Source organism: Zonotrichia leucophrys, chromosome 11 (genome assembly GCF_028769735.1).
Source record: "Zonotrichia leucophrys gambelii isolate GWCS_2022_RI chromosome 11, RI_Zleu_2.0, whole genome shotgun sequence".
In the NCBI taxonomy this organism is placed as follows: domain Eukaryota; kingdom Metazoa; phylum Chordata; class Aves; order Passeriformes; family Passerellidae; genus Zonotrichia; species Zonotrichia leucophrys.
Window position 1 is genome coordinate 382,501 of NC_088181.1, and position 25,276 is coordinate 407,776.

The following is a 25,276-nucleotide window of genomic DNA, read 5'->3' on the forward strand; positions in this document are numbered from 1 at the left end:
CTGACTGTGGCGTGCTCAGCTGACACGGACATCAGAGAGTGACAGAATTGTTTTGGCTTGGGAGGGACCTTCCAGACCATCTTGTTCCAAACCCCTGACACAAGCAGGGACACCTTCCACCTGACCAGGTTGCTCCAGTCCATCAAGCCTGGCCTTGAACACACCCAGGGATGGAGCATGCAGAGCCAAGAACCCTTCCCTGGGAGAACATCACCATTCCACGCTCCCTGGCAACAAGGCTGTCCATGTTTTTTGCAAACTGGGCTACATTTTAAGCCAGTGAAACCCAACAGGGACTTACCCCCTTTAATTTCAGTAGGACTAGAAAGGTTGCTGTTATTTTCACACATGAAACATAAAAAAAAGGCAAATTCCTTGAGCATGTTTGTAGTGGAGCGTGATGTGATTGTGTTGTCATTTATGGGAAATAATCGCAAGCCCATCTCTCCCTTTCCCCCCATTTTCCAGTCCAAATAACCATGAAAAATTACACTTCAATGTCAGGAGGACAACAAAGGAGGGGCTTTCTCCTGCGGCTTGACGGCTTTTCAGCCTCCCCTTTCTTGGACAAAAACTACCTTCAATTCTGTTTCATTTTAAATGTGATCTAACAAATGCATCTTGACAAGTTCCTTTCTCTTTTTCTTTTAAACAGTATTTTGCACAGTTTAACCTAGCTCCAAACTGGAATCAGCTGGAAAGGAGATGCATGCAAAAACACAAACACAGATCAAACAGCAAAACAAAAGAGGCCATCTCCAGCTCCAGGTCTGCAGGGAGAGGACAGAGCAGTCCCCACACAGAGACCTGCAGGACAATGGGACCCGTGGGAGGAAGAGGATGGAGGAGCTGGATGGCAGAGGCGACAAGGCAGGAGCACAGGAAAGGAGCCTGGGGGACGGGTGCCCAGCCCCACCTGGTGATGGAAGGCAGCCCAGCCTTGTGCTAAACACACCTGGTGGAACCACTCGAGCAGACAAGGGCAGCCTTTGTAGAACCGTGGAACCGTTTGGGTTGGAAAAGCCCTCCGAGATCCCTGAGTCCCACTGCTCCTCCAGCACTGTCAGGCTCCCACTGACCCACATCCCCAGCTACCCATCCACATGGGTTTTAAATGCTGCCAGAGAAGGCAACTCTACCGCTGCCCTGGACAGACTGTGCCAGGGCTGGACAGCCCTCTCCAAGAAGGAGTTTTCCCAACAGACGACCTAAACCTCCCCTGGCACAACTTAAAGGCCATCTCCCCTTATCCTTCACATGTTCCTTGGGAGAAGAGCACTGCAGGCCCTCACCAGACTGTGCCAGAAGAGCAAGAGGTGCTTTCTGCTCACTGGGAATACAGGCTCACTTCAGAAAAGCTGTGGAGATCCACCAACAAACCAGTGCTGATGCCAAGCTGAAGTTAATAGCCAACTTTAGCAACTTCGCAGCTTGAGAACACTGTAACTATAACAAAAATGAGCTATAATTAATTCATGCTTAGCCTTAGGGGCTGAATATGCACAGGAGAGCTCCCAACAACCTTAACCCATCATCCTCACAAACCACACTTAAATGAAACACTAAAATGTCCTCTTTCTGTTTAGGTTTTTTTTTTTTTTTGAAATATACAACTCCTACTCTGTTCTCCCTCTCCATGGTATTGCTCCAAGGAAAAGTTAATTAATGTCTTGCTGACCCTCTTTCTCCCCCTCCCCAACTGTTTCCCAATCTCAGCACGTCTGGAGCTCTTTTAAGCTCAGCTAAAAACTTGGGAAAGCCACAATTGTAATGTCCAGGTTTCTGAACCACTGAAATATCCCAGCGCTGGCTCTGCAGCACTCAGCTGCACCGGGAGGGCAGGGATGGCAAGCGAAGCCTTTCCACTCGCCCCCCACCCACTCACGGGGCAGCCTGCCCATGCCTGAGAGCAGCAGAACTGCAGGGGCTGGGAGCAGCCAGGGAGCCCAGCACAGGACAGCACAGCCCAGCCCTGCCGACCCTGGACTCCTTTTGTTTTCCTTTTACTTCAAACCAACAGATGGGTTTATTTTCAAGGAAACTATACCTTCATTCTTATTTCTTTTGCATCATCACAAAACCCCTTCCCCTGTAATGCCCATGTCTCCTGACACACACTGGGCAAGGATCTTCCACCTGTCATCAGATCTCAGCAACGGAGAATGGCTGCTCCAGCTCCCAAGTGAAACAGAGGATCAAGAAAAAGGGAAGAGCACAGAGCAGCTGCCAATGAGACACGTGATGGTACCGATGGCTCTCGAGCTGCCAGCCTGTGGCCAAGCAGGGAGGCAGCACCAGGTGGGCCATGCCAGGGGACTGCGAGGACAGAACCTTTCAGCCACCCTGGGATGGTGCCTGGGCTCTGCAGTGCCCGAGCCTGCCCTGGGATGGTGCCCAGGCTCTGAGCCTGCCCTGGGATGGTGCCTGGGTCTGCATGCAGCCTGCCCTGGAGTCCCAGCTGCCCTGGGATGTGCCCAGGCTCTGAGCCTGCCCTGGGATGTGCTGGGCTCTGCAGTGCCCGAGCTGGCTCCTTCCCACTAACAAGGGCACGTCAGGCGCTCTGGGGACTGGATGCACTCCTGGAAGCTGGAGCAGGGCGCATGCACAGGTGGTGGCTCCAGCAGAGGCCTGTGATAGGAATTTATTTCCCTCAATTACGGGCGCCTGTCCCCAGCCCAGTTCATCAGCGCGGCAGAGGCAGTCAATGAAAGCCCTAACGCGCTAATCAGATGCACAGCGACTTCCTGCAGCCGCCGGCTGCTCCCGAATCACTGACAGCTCCGGCATGGGGCTTTCCATCCAGCGCTGCCCCTCCCTGCCCCCGTGCTCTGTCCATGGCCAGGCCAGAGGTGGCTCCCTGCTGGTCTGAGGCGCTGCCCTGTGCTGCACACGCGTGTGGAGGGGCAGGCAAGGGAGCACCTCTCCAAATGTTTTATCTCCATGCCCACAGGAATCCCTCCTTGCTCCCAAGGATGAGTTACAGATCCTCAGATTAAGTTTTTAGGGGTTTTTTTTGAGTTTGATATAAAATATTTGTTCCCTTCAGCTCAAAACCGTTCTGAAATAACCAGTGAATGCCCTGAGCAGAGAGAGAAGGGTCTAAATACCACCCTCACACAGCAAATGTAAAACGAAAATGCCAGAGAAAAATCACTGCTGAGTTCCCTTCGTGTGTCCTCAGAAAAGCTGCACCTCTGCTTTTGGAAACCTCTATTCAAAGCGCCAGGCTGCACGAGGCAGGTGCCCAGGACAGGGCGATGTTCCTGCTCTCTGGGATGCCTCGGGGCTGTGGCCATTTGGCTTTACATAAGCAAACACCCCCTCCCGTCCCTGCCCGTGCAAAGGGAGCCACAGGAGCAGGCTGTGCACTCCGTGCTGAGCCCCCAGCCTGGCACACACCACCCTGCCCAGCAGCCCCTCGAAGCCGGGCAGCGGGAAGGCACAGGGACCCTCCCTGCAGCCTGCCGAGAGAGCATCGATCCAACACACACTTGGTGCCTTCCAAGTTGTTTATGATCAATATGCAAATTGCCCACGGCATTGATCTGGTATTAATTTTCAATTAGGGAATCCACAAGGGGTCTCCCAGGGTCAATATCCAACAATCCAAGGTAACTCCACAGTGGAGCCTGTGGGACCGATGCTGTCCAGGGCCTGGGGCTGCTCCTGCACCTCCTGTCCTGATACCTACGGACAGCCCTGACGCCACAGCGGTGCTGGCACTCGGGGCAAGCCCCGGGCAAGTGGATTTAGGCAGCAGCCTTCAACCTACACGCTGTGTTACCTGTGTCAGCATGGTTACAGGTACTGGCGGTGTGGGAGAGCCCAGTGCAGGGCTGTGCCCAGCAGCATCTGCGGTCAGTGACGGGTCGAGGGGCTCCAGCAGCTTCCCAGGGACACAGCAAGGACCCAAATGCCACCTTACACCATGGAACACAAGTTACAGAAACCTGTGCATCTCTAAAAACATATAAGAAGCATGAAAGGTGCCCATGTGTTGCACAAAGGTTACAAAAAGTGAAAGTAATCACTGAAAGTGCCTTGAAAATCTAAAGAAGCATGCCCCTTCCCAGCCCTGAGACCTGTCCCACCAGCCACCCTCCCAGCTCCCTCGCCCTGGGAGGCCCAGAGTGAGCTCTGCTGCTCCAAGCCCCGTGCTGGCACTGGGAAGGGACGTCCCCACCACAGCAGAGGTGATGATGCCCCCCTTGTGCAGGGGAGGTGATGTCCCCTTTGTGCAGGGGAGGTGATGTCCCCCTTGTGCAGGGGAGGTGATGTCCCCCTTGTGCAGGGGAGGTGATGTCCCCTGTGCACCAGCTGCCCTGTGCCACCCACGGCTCCACCACTCACTGTGCTAACCAGCACATTAGCTACCCAGGCTAATTGGTTTATGGATAACATTAATTACCATGTTGCTCATTAATGGATGAAATCTTTATTGGTTCCATTGATCAGCGGGACTTGTTAGCCGGCCTCCTAACCAATGGCGGATGTAACAAGCTCTCTTATTGGCATATCAATTAATGCAATCAATTTCTGGCCAGCGGCTGCCATTCGCTTCCCTGCTTGTTAGACTGGGGGAGACAGAGTCATGTCAAGTAAGCATTTATTTAAAGGGTTTCTAATTCTTCTTGAGCTGACTTCCCAGCAGGCTTTCTGCCACACAAGGGTTTTCTGCCTCCAGAGACCTTCCCCTTTCCTCCCCTGCAGAATCAGATCTATGACAGTCCCTGCAAACTGAATCATTTCTGTGAAAATATTTATCCAGTCTGGCGAGTAGGAACAGCCGCAGCCAGAGGTATGGGATTGACAAGTCAGACTGTGCAACTATCCCAATTTAACAGACTGGGGAGATTGGCAGGAGCACAAACCTGCTCCCCAAGGACAGATGGGCTCACCAGCCATGCTGCAAAGCCTTCCTGCACATGGACTGATGCTAATTCCAGGGTCAGTTCCCCGAATTAGCATAACTTTGTTAGGGAACAACAAGCCCTGGATCCTTCTGCCCTATCCCACGTCCCAGAGCAAACGCAGACCGTGCCACACGAGGCTGCAGCCACATCCCAGGCGGTGCTTGCAGCCACTTGCCCTGCTCAGCCTGGAAAAGGAGAGCAGGATCACACTGCTCATGGGAGGAATTAGCTGCAAAGCCCACGGAGAAACGCCACGGACTCCTGTGGGCCTGGCAGCCTTGGCAGGGCAGGGTGGCACACACAGCACCGAGCTGGTCGTGGTGTGACAGACCCAGAGACCCGAGCCATTCCCCCACGAGCAAGAAGGGGCTTGCAGGAACTGCACAGGAGGCCACTGAGGCTCACAAGGAGTAAGAGCCTCTGCTCTGATTCCCAGGTGTCTGCTCTGTTTTCTTTTGGGGTACTGGCCAGTTTGCTCACAAAGAGCTCCGATCCCACCCTGCTGGCAGGAGGCCCCACGCACCCACAGCAATCCCTCCTGGCCTGATCCCCACTCCGCATCTTCACCCAGGTCACCGTGGGGGAAGGATCTTCCCCACCAAACACAATAATAAATCAAACTTTATCAGAGCAGAACTGTGAATCTGTGAAGACTCCAATAATTTCTAGCCATGGGAATAACACCACAAAAGTACTTTTTAAACTAATTACTCAGATTCTGAAGTGCTGCCCTAATGAGCCTTCCTTCTGCCCAGAACTTGCTAAGAGAAAAAAAAATCTACCTTCAGTACAGTAATTACTGCTTTCCCCTTCAAACTTCTAACTGGAGATCAATGCTGCATTTTAAGACTCATTGATTTACAATTAGCCTGGCTTTCCTGCTAAAGTGTTTTTAAAGCAGAGTTTACTTTTATTTTATTTTGAAATCTCAAAGATCTGGTTCTTAGATTTCACATCCTCATGAGAGGTGTGCTGGGAGCTCATAGGTAGGCAGGCACACATCGGAACAAGAAAAGAAAACAGGCTTTGTTATGCTGAGATTAGAAATAAGAGACTGAAATATTTAAGGGATAAACATGAAAAAAGAAGAAGGAGGAAAAGAAACAAAGCTAGAAGAAGGGAAGAAAAAGCAGAAAAATAAGAAATGCAATTGCAAGGAGACACAAAAATAAACTGCAGGCTAAGGGAGAGTCACTGCTCGGCGGCTGGGAGCTCTCGGTGCCCTGCTCTCAGCAGCAGAGCAGCAGCAGAGCAGCAGCAGCAGAGCAGCAGCAGAGCAGCAGCAGCAGAGCAGCAGCAGCAGAGCAGCAGCAGCAGAGCAGCAGCAGCAGCAGCAGCAGAGCTCTGTGCGCTGTGCACAACAAAGCCCTGGCTGCAGCGGTGCGTGCGGCGCCTGCGCAGCGGCTGCGAGCACCCCGTCCCGAGAGGAGAGCAGAGCTCAGCAAGCCAGGCCATTAACAGTTCCTTGCTGACTGCTCCAAACGTGTTCTCTCCACGCCATAGAGATAACAGCCTCACACACGCATCTGCCTGCTCTCCCCTGCCACCCCAGCATCACCTGTGTGGCACCCCCGGCCCTGCACTGCCAGCGCTGCAGCAGCTGGACGCTGGCACCCACAGAGGCTGCGGGGTCTCCACACCTTGGAGATGCTGCAGACCCAGCAGAGACAGCTCTGGCCGGCCTGTCTCTGAGCAGGGCCTGGGCCCAGAGGCCTCCAGAGGCTCTGCCAAGCTCAGCTGCTCCAGAGGCTATGACCATTCCCAGAGTTTGTAGCACTGCTTGGTTCTGACTCATTTTTGTGTCATTTCTGCTGGGAATGAGCTGCATTGGACAAGCCAGTTCAGCCTTTGCCTCCTGCTTCTCCCTTCAAACCCAACTTAGGAAAGTCTTCCAGGATTAGCCAGAGTAGAGACCCAAGTGGAGACAGCCAGAGGAGCTGGGAAGCAAAGGGAACCACTGGCCAGGGTTTCCAGTTGTGGGGCCACCACAGCCTGCCCTTCGCTTGTGCTCTCACAGGTTTTACTCTTTATCACTGCGGGGTCCCTGGTGCCAGTGGCAGATGATGATCCTGGAGTGATGAAAGCAAAGCAAGAAAACAGGGAAGCATCTCTCCTTTTTGTGTTGCATTTTAGAGAAAGCTGCTTAGCCCCATTTCAAAGACTAATATGAAAAAAGTGCAATTAAATCCTTGAAAAACTGACAGATCAGCAAAACAAAACCACCCGGAGGAGAGCACGATTGAGCCTCATTAAGGAAGAGTTCAGTCTGTTTTTAAAACCTTTCTTAACATTTAGCTGGTACCACTCAGCAGCCGCCACTCCCAACGCGCCTGGTGCAATTAGTGTCAGAACGGAAAGGAAAAAATCAGCCTAGGAAACAGGAATTAAAGCACCAGATCCAGGCAAGGAAAAAGGTTTGGCTGTAGTGAAGCCACCCAAATCTGGCCCCCTCCTCGGGCTCTGTGGCCGCTCCATGAGCTCTCACACACACACACACAGAGCAGAGCAGGCGCTGGGGCAGACCCTGCTGTCCCTGTGTCGCCCCTGCCTGTCCCCAAACACGGCATGGCAGCCACAGCCCCGCGAGGGCAGCTCTGCAACACACGGACAGGAGATGACACCGACCCAACAGCAACCACAGCCCCTGCCCTGGACAACGAGCAAAGGGAGGCACGGGCACCAATGCTGGACAACGAGCAAAGGGAGGCACGGGCACAAATGCTGCACTGTGCTGGGCAGAGCTGGGCAGGCAGAGTGCGTGGTGCTCCAAAGTGCACCCCACACTGCACCCCACACTGCAGCCCCACACGCCAGAGCTGCTCTCCTGCAGGGGGGTGGGGATGAAGCACATGGGAGATAGCAAAGATGGCAGAGAGATGAAGCCATTTTATTAAATCAGGCAAATTCTAATTTATTCTGGGGAGATGGAGGAGAGAAAATGGATTCATTCTCAGCATGCACACTCCGTATCATCTGATCCAATCCTCACTGCCTCGCCAGAGGGGGAGGGGGCCTCGGCCGGCTGCAGTGCTCCCACAGTCACAGAAACACATTAAAAACCAGGATGATTCTCCTTTTGGATTGTACAGCAGTCACGGGGCAAAGGCTTCTCCTGGGGTGTGAGGTGCCATGCCCTGCTGTCAGCTGTGCCCGGGTTTGGGGGCTTGCCCCTGGGGATGGGGCAGCACGAGCTGCAGGGCCAGCACAGCACGTGCACCATGCAGGCAAAGGAGGCAGACATACACGTGGGAGGAACATCCTGCAGCGATCCTGCACACTGCCATTTTTGGGGCTCACCCCAGCGTGCACCCTCGCAGCCGGCAGGGCAATCACCAGCACTCTTCACCAGCAAGAGATGCTGGAATTGAAGTGCCATGTTGGCAGCACTGAGGAGGTTGGTGGGACCTCAGGTGCCCCCATGCACCAGTGCAGAGCACCACCACAACAGCACTGGTGCATGTGAGCACGGGCACGTCAGGCTGCCCATGGCACAGGCAGCACAGGGCGCCCACGGGCCCCAGCAGCACGCAGGAGCTGAGCTCCTCTGGGGCTCCAGACAGTGCTTGGGAGCCGAGGAGCCCACCAGATGCAGCCAGGCTGGAAACCAAGAGTGAGGGCAGCGCTTGTGGTGGGATGGCTCAGGTTATCTGAAACGCCACGGGCTGCCGGGTTAGGACAGGCAGGTGGGGACACCCTGTGCAGAGATGTTTCCAAGGGGAGTTGGTTTCCAAGCTCTGTGATTGCTGGCTAAGTGTGATGGGCACAGCTGCCTGACATGCAGAAGCCAAAGGAACTCCTGCTCCAGAAAAGCAATGTCACTGAACAGCACTGCACAGTTTTGGAACAGGGGCCGAGTGAAAATGCAGAGGTTTGGTTAAAAGGCACTGAAGAAAAGCAGCAGGGCTCCTGCTGAGAGGACAGCCATGTCTGGGATGACGGGCCTGCCATCCCACCCGAGGAACAGACACCTGCAGCCCCTCGCTGCCCACACAGGGGACAAGGCCACTCTGGGGGGGACGAGGACAGTGCCGGGGCACCCGGACACAGGCCAAGGAGAGATGCTGCTGCAAAAGCTCCAGGGGCACCAAGGTACTGCCCACTTCAGAATTAACTAGAGGAAAATGACAACACCACAGAATTAATTCCCAGTGGCCCAATAAGTCCAGAAAAACAAACAAGACCTTGGGTGAATAAGAAGAATGCCAACCCTGGCCAGGGCAGAATGCCTGGGGCCTCACTGTCCTGCACAGAAATCATCCTAGTCATGCTTGCAATGATTAAATCAACTTTTTCTACAACATCCTTCTGAAAATACTCCCCTGCAGGAGCCCCCCTCCCTAAAACCATCAACACTCATCCCAGCTCAGACTGGGGCCTTGGGGGAACAGCTTTGCAGGAGGGAAAAGGCCAAGAGCCTGCGGAGAGGGGCCAAGGTGCAGCACCTGGAGCACAAATTCCAAACATGAGAAATTCCTGTTTTGCATCCAACTCCAGCAGGGGCAGTGAAGCTGATTTTATGACTTATTTATTTATTTCGTCTTTGATGAACAGAAGGTTAATATAAGAACAACTCCTTGGCAAACCTTTAAGGGTAATTCAAGCGACACTGATGTGAATCAATGTTCCCTTTGTGAACGCATTACTTGGCAGAAACTGGCTTTTTGTAACCCCCTTAAACCTAGCTGGCAAAACAAAAAGAGAAAAAAAAACGTCCTTCAAACAAAAGGATGAGGTGAAAATAAAGAGAGAGTCGACTGCACTTTATTCTCTTTCACAGAAGCAAATGGATTTGGTGCTTTTTATACATTAATCAATCAATATCACTGACTGTACATCAGCGGCGCAGCCAAGTTATGAATGACCTTTCTGGCAAAGAGGACACTTTTAATGCTCATAAGACTGCTCATAGCTTAGCAACTTTCCGAATTTATGCCTGCATGATTGCCCCTGGCAGAAAGGCGCCCGTGAGCTGCCTGTGACAGGGCTCGTCCTTGCCAGGTGGTGCTGCAGGCAGGGAAGGGGCTCAGGGAGGGGGCTGCAGGATGGGGCTGCAGGAAGGGAAGGGGCTGAGGGAAGGGAAGGGGCTGCAGGATGGGAAGGGGCTGCAGGAAGGGGCTGCAGGACGGGGCTGCAGGAAGGGAAGGGGCTCAGGGAAGGTAAGGGGCTGCAGGATGGGAAGGGGCTGCAGGAAGGGAAGGGGCTGCAGGATGGGAAGGGGCTGCAGGACGGGGCTGCAGGAAGGGGCTGCAGGATGGGAAGGGGCTGCAGCAGGATGGGAAGGGGCTGCAGGACGGGGCTGCAGGAAGGGAAGGGGCTGCAGGATGGGAAGGGGCTGCAGGATGGGAAGGGGCTGCAGGAAGGGAAGGGGCTGCAGGATGGGCGAGGATGGGAAGGGGCTGCAGGCAGGGAAGGGGCTGCAGGCAGGGAAGGGGCTGCAGGATGGGAAGGGGCTCAGGGAAGGGAAGGGGCTGCAGGATGGGAAGGGGCTGCAGGATGGGAAGGGGCTGCAGGATGGGAAGGGGCTGCTGCCCTGCACAGCACCTCCTGGCAGGTCCCTTGGAGCAGCAGGAGATCAGCAGGCCCTGACCCAACACAAACACAGCGCGAGGGCCCCTCCACGCCACACACCCACAGCAGGAGCCAGCAGTGGCGCTGGGGAAGGCAGACGTGGCTGCCCCAGTGAGTGGAACGGCCGGCGCTGAGCAGGGCTGGCAAAGGCCAAATTAATCCCATTGTTTGGCCACAAAGGAGGCAGCAAAGTAGCAGTGGAGGCCAAGGAACAATCCCAACACTCAGCCCTAATTCAACCTTCATCACCATGAGGAGGGGATGGAAAAGGCCAGAATGCTCCAGCTTAATTGGTAACCAGAGAAGGTGCAGCAGTGCAGAGATGGGCAGCCACGTCAGCTGTGCCCCTGGTGCCCCAACCCTAGCCCCTAACCCTGGGGAGGGATGGGGGGCACGCAGGGCCCCGCACACACCATCCAGAGCACCACTGAGATGCAGGGGTTTGGGGCCCAGGCTGGGGCACCCAGTGCGGATTCTGGGGTGCACCGTGTGGAGAGGCCTGCACATCCCTGCAGACCAGCACAAACCTGCCCCTGACACACTGACAGGGGACCAACACCTGCGCAGGACAGAACCAAAAAACCCAAACACTGCTATCTATTTAATGAAGCGACCACACACGAATGAAAAGCCTGAAAAGGGGTAGGAGGAAGTACAGAGAAGGAGGGGGCTCAGGCTCTTGGAGCTGAAGGTGGCCTTCACAGGAGCATCCAAGTGAAGGCTCAGCAGAGTCAGACCAACACTGCTTCTCTCACTCACCACTTTCAGAAGGACTGACACAGAAAAGGGAGAAAAATGCAAATTGGAAGCAAATATGGATAATAATTTCTCATACAGCTCCCAATTAACCTTTGGAACTTGTGGCCTCAAGAAATCACTGAGGTCAAAACAAAATACATGGCAAAGGCATTGAGATGTGCAACTCAGAAAAGCAAACTGAGTATTGGGACAAGAGAGAAACCCTCTTGCTTAAGGGCATGAACTGAATTTTAGTAGGAACAAGGATGAGACCTCGATTTGGGTAGGTTATTATTTGTTTATGGGCCCCCAGATTTCCCTCTGAGGCAGTCAGAGCAGGCAGGACACTGGTGCTGACAGGCACGTTATTAGCCAATCTTAGAGTTTTAGTGGAAAAATAAATGCATGTGGTAGCTCCCTCCCAGGCAGCTCTGAGGACGTTAATGTCATCACCAGAGGATCAATAGGCCGTGCAGGAGGGACAGGGGCAAGTGCATTTCAGAAGCACAGGCAGACACAAGACCGGAGCAGGATGAGCAGAGGGGCCCAAGGTGCACACACAGCAGTGGCAATGCTGGCGTGGGCCAGGCCAGGGGTCACTGCCAGCTGCTGCAAACCCTTGTTTCGCCATCACCCCACTGAAAATGTATGGAATCTCATTCTGCCTATGGCTTGTACAGAAAAAAAGGAATCCAATTCAGAACCCAAGCTGTATATCTCTTGCAATTAAATCCACAACCTACAGATTAGAGGTGGAGGAGAGCACTCCCTATTCTCACAATGCCCCCTCTGAACAGAGGTCTCAACTTTCTCATTTTGGGCAGTGTGTTGGCTTTGCATGGTGAGGTTTGGGTAGCAGACCATCAGACATGTGCTCCTGCAGCAGATGAACTATGGGAGAGCCACGCAGGGACAAGGCAGAACAGCCAGGAAAGGAGTGATGCCCTGCACGGATATTCCCTGGAGAGGAGAGGTGCAAGGACATCCTGTTACAGTGCTGAGCATGACCCTGTAGGCTTGCATCAGCTTTGATAAACAAATGATCTTTCACTCAGGACAGTGAAGCCTGTAGCTCCAAATGGGCATGTTTGGTGGCAGCAGGCTTCCAACCCACCTTCCAAACAGGCACACCAGCGTGCTGCTCCAGGCCTGCCCTGCTCCACTGCTCACTCACAAACCAGCCAAACACCCTCGCTGCCCCTCAACACAGAGCCTGTGCCCAGCTGAACCTGGGCGACCTTTCCTGCCTGCCCCTGTCCCTGCCAGGCTGGCACTGGGCATCCAGCAGGGCACGAGGCCCTGAGGGACCACCAGAGCTCTGTGCTGAACCTCCAGCCCCTCCCAGCGCAGCCAGCAGTGGGACGAGAGGAGAGACTCCAAACTAATACACCAACAACAGCACAGCAGCCAGGCAGCTCTATCAGCTCATTAACCTGCCAACACAGGGGGAGGCGCTTGCTCCAGAGAGATTTAATCTGAAGCCCAGCACCACAGCAAGGGAGAAAACAGAAGCACAGCAATGGCTACAAGAGTCAGACCTGTGGGAAGGTGCTGTATAGGAGCTGCTGCAAGAGTCTCTGAGAGAAACATCATAAATCAGGGCTAAAAGTGGAGGAACAGTTGCTGGAGAACATGTCTAAGGTCTTGGAGGGTTTCTTTCTCTTCGTGGCACCAGCAGAAGATCAAAGCAGGGGTTTGGTCACACATAGCCCCTGAGTAGGGGCGAGTCTGGGACAGAAGCAGCACAGCCCCACTGATGGGACCTTCACCAGGAGGCCAGCCTGCCACCAGTGTGAATCCCACGTCACCCACATGGACATTCACCTGCTCCAACACACCTGGGGACATGCTGCAGTACCTGCAAGGTCTTCAAAGCTCTGCTGGTTCACCCCTCACAGGGAGGGACCTTCAGTCCTCAACCCACACCACGGAACAGCCACCTCCAAGTCCTCAGGAGAACAGTTCCCTATTCTAAATTGTGCAGGAGAAAGGGGAAAAGAGAAACAGGGAAGAGAAGCAGAAGGCGCAGCGGGCTCCATGCCCTGGGCACTGGCAGCAGAGCCTCAGGGACAGAGCTCCAAGAGACTGGGATGCCACTCCTGAGCCCCAAGGGAAACACAGCTCAGGGAGACTCTTGAGAGCTGGGCTTCAACACAGAGAAAAAAGCAGAGAGGAGGGACTGGGAGCCTCGCAGTGTTGTACTGCAGCATCTGGTGATGCTTCCTCCTTTACTTGTCCTAAGTGGAAAGGGCTTTAAGATGCAGTCGAACAAGAAAAACATCCTAGAACAAGTCAGCTGTCAGAGCTTCCTCTCTTTCTGCTTAATGAAAGCCATGAGCAGCCCAGGACAAGGGGAGGAGGAGCAGGATGGAGTCTGTGGGATTCCTGCCACGGCTGGGTGCTGCTGCCCTGTCATTCCCCAGATGCTGCAGCCTTTGGGCAGCTTCTGCTACAGCCCCCCTCTACCAGGGGCACAGGAAAAGAGGCACAACCAACTTTAATAAAAACAAAATTAAAATGATTAAACCTCTCATATCCTTTTGAGATTATCTCTGCTGCTGCTTGGTCAGAGCAGAGCTAAGGCACAAATGCTCTTGACTTTAAACTCAAAACCAACCCTAAAAAATAAAAAAAAACCAAAAAACAAAGGAAATCTCCTTCTGCCAGATATTAAAGAGAACCAGCTTTATCCCTGCATTCTGTGGACCCAGACCTCAACCCAACTGGAAAAGGACAGAGAGATGCTGCTGGGATGGGGATGGGGCTCTCCAAAATGTAGGTGGGAGAAAGGACACAAGGAGGGAACAGATAGAAATTACTATGTTACAGGACAGTACCAGGAAAGACCCCTAAAAGTTCCTCAGACTGCTGGACTCTCCTCGTGTCCTCAGGCCTTCTGAAGGAGCCAACCTGATCCACGGCTGCTGGAAACACTTTTGCTGGATTTCAATGACCATTAAAGCAAACTGAAACTAAAGCAGAACCAAAAGCTTCCCCTGTCTCTCTGCCTGACCATGGAGGAGAGGCTCTGTCATCTGCCCAGACTTGGGATGGCCCTCAGAGGAGAGACCTTCCCAGAAATACTGTGACTCTGTTAGGAACTTGCTGGAAAGGTAAAAGGTCCTGAAGCCATTCAATCCATTAAAAAATGGAAACGAAGCTGAGCAGGGACTGCATTTACACACAGCACTCTGGAAACAGAGCTGAGCAGGGGCTGCATTTACACACAGCACTCTGGAAACAGAGCTGAGCAGGGGCTGCATTTACACACAGCACTCTGGAAACAGAGCTGAGCAGGGGCTGCATTTACACACAGCACTCTGGAAACAGAGCTGAGCAGGGACTACAGACCCCTGCCCTCGGGGCTTACAGAGCACACACTGGGAAAAGGCAGGACCGAGTTTTGGAGAGGGAGAGGCAGAAAGCCCAGGAGCTACAGATGAAGCTGGGCAGCACTTGGTGCTTGCACACAGAGCTCAGGCTGTAACCTGGGCTGGCAGATTATTCAATGTGTCCAACAAGGACAAGCCTGGAAGTTCCTTCCCCAGCCCTCTGCACAGATTTCAGCCGTGTAACTGTGGCATCATGACCAGGGCCAGAGCTGCAGAGTGGTTTTGACTGGCAGATGCTGCAGCATGGGCTCCGTGTGCTCTTCTCCTGCAGGCACCATACAGGTTATCTGCTTGGTAAGTTTTTAATTGCTCTGTGAAATCAAGTCCCATGAAAAACTGGAGAGAGATTACAAAGCAAACTGGTGATTTCTTTCCAAAACCCTCCATTACCTCCATCAGAAGTTGGAGACTGACAGGTGTCATTAAGAATGACCACACTGTCTCTAATGGAGACCAAGTGGAGGACATCAGATCCCACTAAATTTATTTTAAGCAGGGAGAAATGTGATTTATGACTACCAACTTTCACTTCACAAGTTCTACTGGAAGTAGCTATCATGAGTCTGCTATCATGAAAGATCCACCCCAAAGGCACATCTCACAGCCCTGCTGTAACAAACTCCATGCGTGACGATGATGAAGGAAGGGCAGCTGTCTGCAGGTGACACAGGCAGAGTCAGGCTGCTGTGATGCTGAGGTTGGGAACCACCGGTTTTAAACCACGTGGGGTTTTCTCATCTGAATACTGCTTTGGCTATACTGTGGCTCTGTTTACACACTTGGTTTCATTAAAGATTCACATCCCGTTGCAGCCTGCAGCTCCCGGCCCTGCAAAGGTCAAACACCGACACGCGAGGGAGATGCGGGCACACACACCGGGCAGCTCTGCCCGCGGGGCAGAGGCAGGGGGAGCAGGGCTCCGAGCGTGCCCCCTCCCCAGGAGCCAGCAGCTTTCCGGGGGGCTCAGAGCAGAGCTTTGCAGTGAAGGTGTTCCCCAAAACAACCCCGTCTGGAGCAGACAGCCCTGGGCACACCCTGTGCACGCTGCCCGAGCTGCGGAGAGGGCTGTGCTGCGCCATGCCTTCTGCGATGAAGGAAACACTTCCAAAGTCAGAATGAAAATTCGATGCAGGTTGTTTCACATTTGTTTCTGTCATTATCTAATGAGCTGTAAGTGCATTCATCCAACATCTTGAGAACATTTTGGTTTTTATTATGGCCACTCTTTCTTTACTTTTTTCTTCTCTAAACCCCCATCATTAAAAATCAATTAGCTTATGGGGTAACATTACACAGATGCTGCTGCAGCAAGGGGCTGACATCTGCAGTGGCAGCAGCTCAGATACCACAGCCAGAGATGTTCAGAAATGCCCTGAGAGGACAAAGCCCCCTTCCCTGAAGCTGTGTTCTCTCTGATCAACAAACCAGCTGAACTTCCAGCGCTCCCCCATCTCCTGCGTAATGAGCACACTTCTCAAAGCACAAAGAAAAGTTTAATTGTCTTTAATTACCCAGTTCAGGGAGGACTGGGTTTCCTGCCTGATGTCCGTATAATTTCCCTGCCAACAGCTTCATCATCCCCTTACTGGCTGCGAGGGCAGATCCCAATGCTCTTCCCCAAAAGCCACCCGGTTTTTGGAGAGGGCCGAGGGGTGGCACAGGCAGGGACAAAGTCCCCGTGTCCCTGGAGCGCTGCTCAGGCTGCCTGGCTGCTGCAGGGTGGGAGGGAGCGAGCTGCAACTAATGTGCAATCAAGAACCATCACAATTACAAATGTAAATGAACAGGCAATTGGCACTGACCTTTGCAGATTGTTAGAGGACTAATTAAGGTGTGATCAGAGCTCTTCCAACAGATTGAGATGCATCTACACAAGCAAATATCTACTCACTATCTCCAGACAGCACTGCTCTCTCCTACATGCTGCAGGCAGCAGCGAGTAGGTACACACAGAGTAGGTGCACACAGAGTAGTACAGACAGAGCAGGCACACACAGAGTAGTACAGACAGAGTAGGCACACACAGAGCAGTACACACAGAGTAGGTGCACACAGAGTAGATACACACAGAGCAGCACACGCAGCGTTCAGCCCCAGCAGCAGCACTCAGCACAGCAATGGGATGGAGCAGGAGGGCAATGGGCAATGAGGTGACTCCACTGCAGCACACGAGGCCACGGGACACAACACACCTCTGCACCTGGACTGCAGCACAGCAACAACAGCCACTGTCCCTTTGTGCCCCAGACTGCCACAGACCAGCAAAGCGCCATGGACAAGTGCCCGTCGAGGTGTCTGAGCCTCGTATCCAACACCACAGAGACGCCTTGCCAAAAGGCAGTGGGAAAAGTCCAGCCAGAGGTCAGCAAACAGCAATGAACACCTTGGTGGGGACTGATGGGGACACAGGAGAGACCCTGCCAGAGAGCAGGAGGAGACACAGGGCACAGACCGACACTGTCCCTGTGTCCCCCAGCCGAGCATCCCCACACCTGGGGGATGCAATGGGATCACAGTGAGTGGAGATGGGAGCTCCCCTTCTTTCCCTGGGGGTTACAGCAGCTTCTCATCCACACCTGACCCCCATCCCTGCAGGGATGCCTGGCCCAGCACACCACTGAGGTGCCCCGCTTCGACCAGCTGAACCACGGGCCCCAGGAGTGCTTGAAATTAAGTATCTCAGCTTAAAGTGACTTGCAAAACCAACCCAAGATACCCCTTTGCCCTCTGCAGCCTTATTCTTGCTTGTATTCATAACCTTTGAAATACAATATGATCAAGAAATTATGTCTTGTTTGCTGTCAGTTTTTGTTGAAGAACCAACAAGCTTAAAGGAAATCAAAATATTTGTAAATCGAGCTTTCCTTTCAGTGACTTGTCAGGACTTTTACTTCAAAAATAACACATTTTTTAAAATGGTCACCAAAGGTTTTCCGTCCCAGCCAGTCAGCTCCTGCCCTCCCAGTACCTGCCATGTCCTAATCTGGGCAGCCGGACAGCAAAGATAAGGTTTGTACAGTAAAAGACAAGGCAAACAGAAATTTCTAGAGTAAACAAGGTTTTCAAGGTTGTTCTGTCTATCACAAAGGGCACGGATGGTTTCCCCTCTCTGCTCATTTTGCATCTAAGCGGCTCAGAACGCAGAGCCGTGCCCAAAGAGCCCTTTGGAGCTGGGGATGCTTTCCTGGGCACGGGCGGCTGTCCCCGCTGTCCCCCGGGCTGGTGGCAGTGCCACGCTCCTGCTGTCACCGTGGCCTTTGGGGAGCGAGCTCCCTGCTCTCACTCTGCTGGGCCACCAGGGTCACAGACTGGGCAGCTGCTTCCACAAGACTGAATTTAACTCTTGATGAAACATCTCCTGTCCCACTCTTGGGGTGTTCTGGGTTTATTTCAGATCCTCATTACTCACAGACATAACAGCAATGAGACTCAGACGGGAATTCAAGGGACATTTCTGAAACCCACAGGCTCTCCCTCAGCTGCTGTCCCTTCTCAAGCCTCTCAGCCAAGATCACCCTCCTTGTCTCCATGAGCATTCACTGCAGAATGCCAGCTCCCCAGACGGCTGTTTGTAGGATTTACCCATTTTCACAGCAGCCATAAAGCAATGTCCTGCTTGGAGCTATGAGGGTTGTGAAGGGTTTTGCTCCAGCACATCGTGCCTTGAGCACACAAACCAGCTGACCCAGGATGATTCTCCCCCTCCCTCCAAAAGGGCTTCAGGAGACCTGGGTTTTTCAGAACATTCAAAACGTCTCAATCCATTACATGACTAAACAAAGTACAATCTTTACTCCATCCAGCCTAGCTGCTCTTTTCAGGCACACTAACTCCTGCTGGATTCGCAGCTGCAATCCCAGCCCTATCATCTGTGTGAGCAAATGTTTCACACAAGCCCTTCACTGTAGAGGGGACATGGCAAGCAGACGTGGCAAACTCACATGTCCTGCCCACCCCTTTTGCCCAGCTCCTCCTCCCAGTCCAGAGCGGCCGCAGTACCAGAAATCAGTGCCAAGCTGGCACAGCTTATGCTGGTGCTCAGGGCATCACCTGACTCATTGCAAAACATCTACTGGTGCACTGTTTGTGGAGTTGTCCAGATATGACAGTATCTTTAGATACTCATACAGTATTCCAGGGTTTAAGACACCGACCTGAACCAACACACACACTTCAACCTCGCAAACCCCACCTCAGGCAGGTGGGATTCCTGGAACGTGTTACTGATAATGACCATTATGATAATTACTGATTAGCTGTCAGCGCCCAGCAGGGAGCAGAGGCAGGGCCATGGCCCCGTTTGTCCCCAGCAGCACAGAGGGTCAGAGCCCTCGCCCGGCCCCGCTCACGCCCAGCAGCAGCAGCACTCACCAGCCTCGGCAGCCGGGCACTTGCGGATGGTGAAGATCTGCCCCAGGTCCTCCTCCTCCTCAGGAAGGCCCTTCTGGAGGCGCTGCAGCTTCCGCAGGCTTTCGCTGCGCTGGTGCTTCATGGAGCGCACGTGCTGGATCAGGTTCAGCTTGGCCTTGGTGGAGTAGTTACACAGCACACAGTGGTAGTAGCAGCTTTCCCCTTCCACCCCGCTCTCATGGTGCTGCAGATGCTGTGGGGAGCAGAGAGAGGGATGTCAGTGACCTTCATCACCCCCAGCCTCCTGGGTTAGCCCACTGTAAATCGCTAAAAGCCACCTGGGAATTAGCTAAGGAACCACATTCTGACACAGATCCACTGAGACAACGCCTGTTTGTTCCAAGGTATTGCACCATCTCCTGATGGTGCACAAAAACCAAAATGCACGGAAATGGGCCCAAAGCACAGAGGGACACAGCCAACACCATCTCCCTCAGCGAGGGAAAGCACCAGACACAGCAGTACCACCTGCTCACAACCCACTCAGGGCTCATTCCTTCACACTCACACCTTGTCCTGGGAGGGGATCCAACTGCATAACAAACTCAACATTAAATTTGGTGAATTCTCATGGAAAACTAGGAAGAGTAAAACCAAAGCAACCCTAGGACACAACAAATCCACTAGATAAAGAGGTCCTGGACACAGTGTTTGGAAGCAGGGTGCAGAGCCATTCTGTCCATCATCCAACTCTCTGCTCTCTGGCATCCAGGATTTACTCCCTTGGATCAGGAAGGAAGCAGCAGCCTGGCCTGCAAGATGGCTGTGATCTTGGCTGAAAAGCCAATGGTGAGCCCACAGCCAGGTACCGCCTGGAAAAACCCTGTCCCCTCCCTGGCTGTGCGGTCACAGCCAGCACAGCCCATGCTGGAGTATCATACCACAATTATCTGGCAAAACCCATCAATCCCCTGGTACACAGGTCCATGCCTCTGGGGAAGCAAGCAGCCATTTCCTGTCATGGATCCCACAGACATGGACATTCTTTCTTGGAAGCAGAGGGTAGAATTCACCCTGCACAGCCACACTGGCTGCCACAGCACAGCTGTGTCCCTTCCCCCTGGGCAGCAGTAAGGGAGTGTCACTAGCTGAGAAAAAATGAATACCAAGGTGAAACAACACGAGATCCCTCCACGAAGGCCTTTGGTGTTTCCACAGCTGAACTGTCAGGTGTGTTATGGCACACCCAACAGTTCAGCTGTGCAATACTGCCTGCCAGCTCCTTCCATCCAACCCCGAGACCTCCCTGAGTCTTTGTGTCATCTCATGGAGCTCTTTCCTCAGCACACTCTTGGCCCGAGGCACAAGTACAGCGATTTGGACAGGATCTTGAGGTTTGTCAATCAAAAATATTGCCTACGTGCAGCCAGGACCTTCTAGTAAAAAATTCTGATGCTTATTATCTCAGTTACAGCTGAGATAAGATTAAAGACACATATTACCCAGCGCTGTGTGCCGTGCTCACACGGAGGAAGGAGAGCCCTCTGAGTCTAGGAATGATTAAAAATAGGATATGAGCTGATGCTGAGGCTCCTCATTGGAAGAGCAAGGAAAGAGAATAAATGTATTCTAGATCTGGCTAATTAGACGAGCCTCTTTTGGGATCACGATGTATTTAATTAAATTCACTGTAATATTTGAAGAATCCACGAGGGCACTAATCCCACTGGTGCCCTCAAAAGATTTTTTGCTGTTTTCCCTTATAAGAACTTCTTCCTCATCTCATTTCTATTGTTTGCATGCGTTACCCTCTTCCTGAGCCAGAAAAAGACGAATGGCTTAAGGCACGAAAGGTCAGCGAGCCCGCCACGAGAGCGGCGTGCCCATCGCAGGCAGCGCAGCCTCGCCAGCCTGGCTCTGCTGCGGCCATGCCACAGCCTCCCTGGCTGTCCCTGCTGCCACAGCCTCCCTGGCTGTCCCTGCTGCCACAGCCTCCCTGGCTCACCCTGCTGCCACTGCCACAGCCTCCCTGGCTGTCCCTGCTGCCACAGCCTCCCTGGCTCACCCTGCTGCCACAGCCTCCCTGGCTCACCCTGCTGCCACTGCCACAGCCTCCCTGGCTCACCCTGCTGCCACTGCCACAGCCTCCCTGGCTCACCCTGCTGCCACAGCCTCCCTGGCTCACCCTGCTGCCACAGCCTCCCTGGCTGTCCCTGCTGCCACAGCCTCCCTGGCTCACCCTGCTGCCGGCCTGGCTGTGCCTGAGCCCACCACAGCCGTCCCCTGCCCTGAGCCTACAGCCTACCCCTGCCACAGCCTCCTGATCCCATCCTGCTGCCGGCCTGGCTCTGGCTCCAGGAGCCACCCCAGCCCCATCCAGCCTCAGGAGCCACACCAGCCCTGTCCATCCCCAGGAGCCACACCAGCCCTGTCCATCCCCAGGAGCCACACCAGCCCTGTCCATCCCCAGGAGCCACACCAGCCCTGTCCATCCCCAGGAGCCACACCAGCCCTGTTCTCAGGAGCCACACCAGCCCTGTCCATCCCCAGGAGCCACACCAGCCCTGTCCATCCCCAGGAGCCACACCAGCCCTGTCCATCCCCAGGAGCCACCCCAGCCCTGTCCAATCCCAGGAGCTGCACCAGCCCCGTCCATCCCAGGACTCACACCAGCCCTGTCCATCCCCAGGAGCTGCACCAGCCCTGTCCATCCCCAGGAGCCACACCAGCCCCGTCCATCCCCAGGAGCCACACCAGCCCCGTCCATCCCCAGGAGCCACACCAGCCCTGTTCTCAGGAGCCACACCAGCCCCGTCCATCCCCAGGAGCCGCACCAGCCCCATCCTCCCATCCCACACACCCCGTGCTGAGCTCGGGAAGTGCCCACGGGCTCAGCAGCAGCTCCTGCGCTGAGCCAGAGAAAACCCCCAGTGAGCAATTAGAGAAAAATCCGGTCACGGGTTCAAGGAAATATTAAGGACATGGTCTCTGTGGAACCAGAGGCACAGTCTGCACTGCTCTCATTTAAACGGGGGTTTTAGGAAAACATTTGTTTTAAACAGTTTAGTAAGTGTGTCTTGTTTCATGCTCCCGTCTTGCTTCCTCTCAAGCACCTCTTGTGCTGGGTGCCCCAAGCCCAGCCTGGGCACACGCACCTGGTTCAACCCACCCTGCAGGGGAGGAAAGGAGCAGCCCAGAGAAAGCAGACACCAGGGCCGAGCCAGTCCGAGCCGCGAGCTGCTGAGGCCATGAAATGTTGTCCAAGTACGTGTAGTTATTGCCCATCACACTGTTAAACTTCCCCCTTGTGAGAATTTATCCGTATCACAGGAAACAAATTCAAAATACTAAACCAGAACCTTGTTAGAAGACAAATCAACTCGAAAATCAAAAGAATATATTGTTCCAAGGAAAACCAACCAACTTCTGTCAGAAAACATCGATTTCTGTGAGTCTGAGGGGGTGTTCCCCCCTCCCTCTCCACAATAGGAAACTTCCAACATCTGGTTCTTCACGCATGGCATGCAAAATATTGATCAGGGTGAGTCAAAGCTACACTTCAAATCAGAAACAGAGAGAGGAACGCTCTGATGGAAACCATACGGCTCAGGAGTGCAGCTCCCTGGGGACAGGGGCGTTCCTGTCCTGCACCAAGCACGGCCCCCAGCACCTGTCCCCACACACACACCCCCCAGACCAGCCCGGGCCGGACCAGGGGCCTCATCTCCCTGCTCTGCCCCAGCTCGGTGCCAGCTGCCCCTCGGGGTGCCCCTGCTCTGCCCTGGCCCCGCGGCGTGGCCGGGGTGGCACTGCCCTGGTGGCACTGCCCTGGTGGCACTGCTCCACTGGCACTGCTCCACTGGCGCTGCCCCGGTGCCAGGCGGGCCGGTCTCGCCACACCAACTGTCCAGCCATCACTGTCCAGTGTCTGCCTCAGAACTGCTTTATTCTGCTAAGCAGAAAATGCTCACAGGGCACAACTCACAGGGTCACTGGCAGTCTGCAGAAAGCTCCTCCACAGCACTTGCCAGCACTCCCACTTCACAGCATACCCTGCCATGAATACAAAGCCCACTCCACTAACTGGAGCTTCTTGAAAAAGATGTTGTCAGGCTTCAACATTGGCAGAGATTTTCTCCACATGTAACACTTTTTGTACGTCTGAACTCAGCACTCAGCTCTGTTAGGATGCGTAAAGCAGTGATTTCAAAGAATTGACAGATGCAGCTGGGGAAGAAGGAGCCAAAAATCTGCTGGAAGGTCGCAAAAGCCACGGGAAGAAGCAGCACCACAGAGGTGCACTGCGCTGGCTTCCTCCTACAAGCACTGATGCTGAGCAGCCCTAGTGAGCAGAACCAGCACACGAAGCAGGCAGAGCCTCAGCGTTCCCTCGGAGAGGCTGATCCAGGCTCAGGAGCTGCTGGAACCACTGCAGCCCTGCCAGCAGACCCGCAGCACAGGAGAAACCCAGAGACTGCCTCTTGCTCGGAGTGAGGTCAGACAGGGGCAATCAGTCACAGGCTTGGTAGGAAACCCCTCAGTGCCATGAGCACTGTGCGGCCCTGGGGAGGGACACGAGGTGACCCCTACAGCGGGGGCTGAGGGTCACCACAGAAAGGGACCCGACCCCGCTGCAGACCTCAGGGGCCTCGCGAGCATCTCCCGGCCCCGTGTGCCTCTGATGTGCTGCACAAGATAAATCACACAGCCCTGCAAGAGAAGAATCTGAATTTTTAATGAAAGTCATGTGGATGCAGCTGTCTGATGCTGGTCTGTTCCAAGTACTCCATAAAAGTCAGGGCTGGCCAATCCATCTTGCTCTCCTTTCACACCTGCAGCCCCAGCTGGAATTTCCTGAGCGGGGGGCGGCAGTGGGACCCGCGCTGGGCCTCCCCTCCTGCAAGGGGGAAAGCGACCCTGCATCCAGCAGCACCTCCAAAAGCTCAACTTCTGCTCTGTCATATCCAGCCAACGTGCTGAATTGTTTACTGTTTCCAGAGGAGCAGGGTTACAAACCCTGCCCTGCTCCTGCCTCCGTGCTGCAGCGCCAGCACTCCCTGAGCTTGTGGCAACTGCTTATCTTATCCTTATCTTTCTTACCTAGAGGCTGGGAATGTGGCACTCCCTTGTGCCACAGAGCCTGAGGTACCAGGCCAAGTTCCCAAGAACAGACACAACTGTCCCCATTAACAGCCCATCCCTACACCCCAGCACATCTGTATTTCCTGAGCCCTCCAGCCCTGCCTGCAATAACTGAACGCCACTTGCTCTCCTTGTTAGCCATGTAGCCGTGCTGCAAGGTTTTGGGATCCCCCACAAACCCAAAAGCGACCCAGCAAATGGGGCTTGCTCCACCAGCCCTTGAAGTCTCATTAAAAGCCAAATATTGCTCAGCCCAAGGATGGAGAGCTCAGCATGGATTTTACTGAACGTTAAATCAACCAGCAAGCATAGCCAGCAAACTCTGTGGCACTTTAACTTTAAATAATGCAATAATTATTGAATTTCCTTTTTATAACTGAAGTGCTGGAATGTAAACAATGGGGCTGTAATTGCAGGAAGGGGGGATCAATAGAGGCAATCGTTTTCAGCCATGTTAATTGTAAATACAATTGCTCCAAGATGTCAGCCTCGTTCTTCTCGCTCCCAGAATCATCCTAACGGATGACAGAGTCCAACTTTCCCATTACAGCTGTTCGTTCCTTTAAGAGGTTCTCAATCAGGTCTGATCAATCTGTCAAGATAATGCATAGAGTAAGTAAGACTCTTCCAAACACAAGCTCCCAATCAATAGCCCGGACCTGCTTAATGAGGAGGGGCTAAAGCCCAGGGGGAGGCACAGTCCCAGCTACTGCTCGGCTTCAGCAGCCAACTTCTTCCCAGGGTCTTGGAGCAGCTCCTAACAAGGACATTGTTTATGCTGCCCGTGATGAGCAGCATCCCTGCACACCCACAGTCCCATGGCTCTGTGCACAGAGAACAACAGAGCTTAACAGAAAGCAAGTGCCAAGAAAGGCTGAACTTGTAATCACAGCCCCCACACCTTTTTAATTGTGCAACAGACCTGCAAGCACTAATTAATCATTCCTTGGAAGAGACGCCCGAAGGCGCAAACCTGTGTGGGGACAGCTGACAGCCAAGAGCTTCACCAAGACTCCTCCTGTGGCAGACCTCCTTCCCATGTCTCGAGGAAGGACAAGGCGCAAGGGGAGCCAGCACTGGCCCAGCTGTGCAGGGGAAGCAGAGTGGGATGCTGGCTGAAGAGCTCCCGAGGAGGGAGGAGATGCCGAGGGAGGCGAGGGAGCAGCCAGAGGT

General features: G+C 53.8%; 1 protein-coding gene across 3 annotated transcripts in view; it reads right to left on the reverse strand.

The window, feature by feature from the left end:
* Positions 1 to 25,276, reverse strand: part of ZFHX3 (zinc finger homeobox 3) — a 384,977-nt gene that overhangs the window by 35,339 nt on the left and 324,362 nt on the right. For all 3 annotated transcript variants that reach the window (XM_064723577.1, XM_064723579.1, XM_064723578.1), the window contains one exon: positions 18,983 to 19,214. In XM_064723577.1, the coding sequence (XP_064579647.1) occupies positions 18,983 to 19,214 (232 nt within the window). The remainder of the gene's footprint in view (positions 1 to 18,982; positions 19,215 to 25,276) is intronic.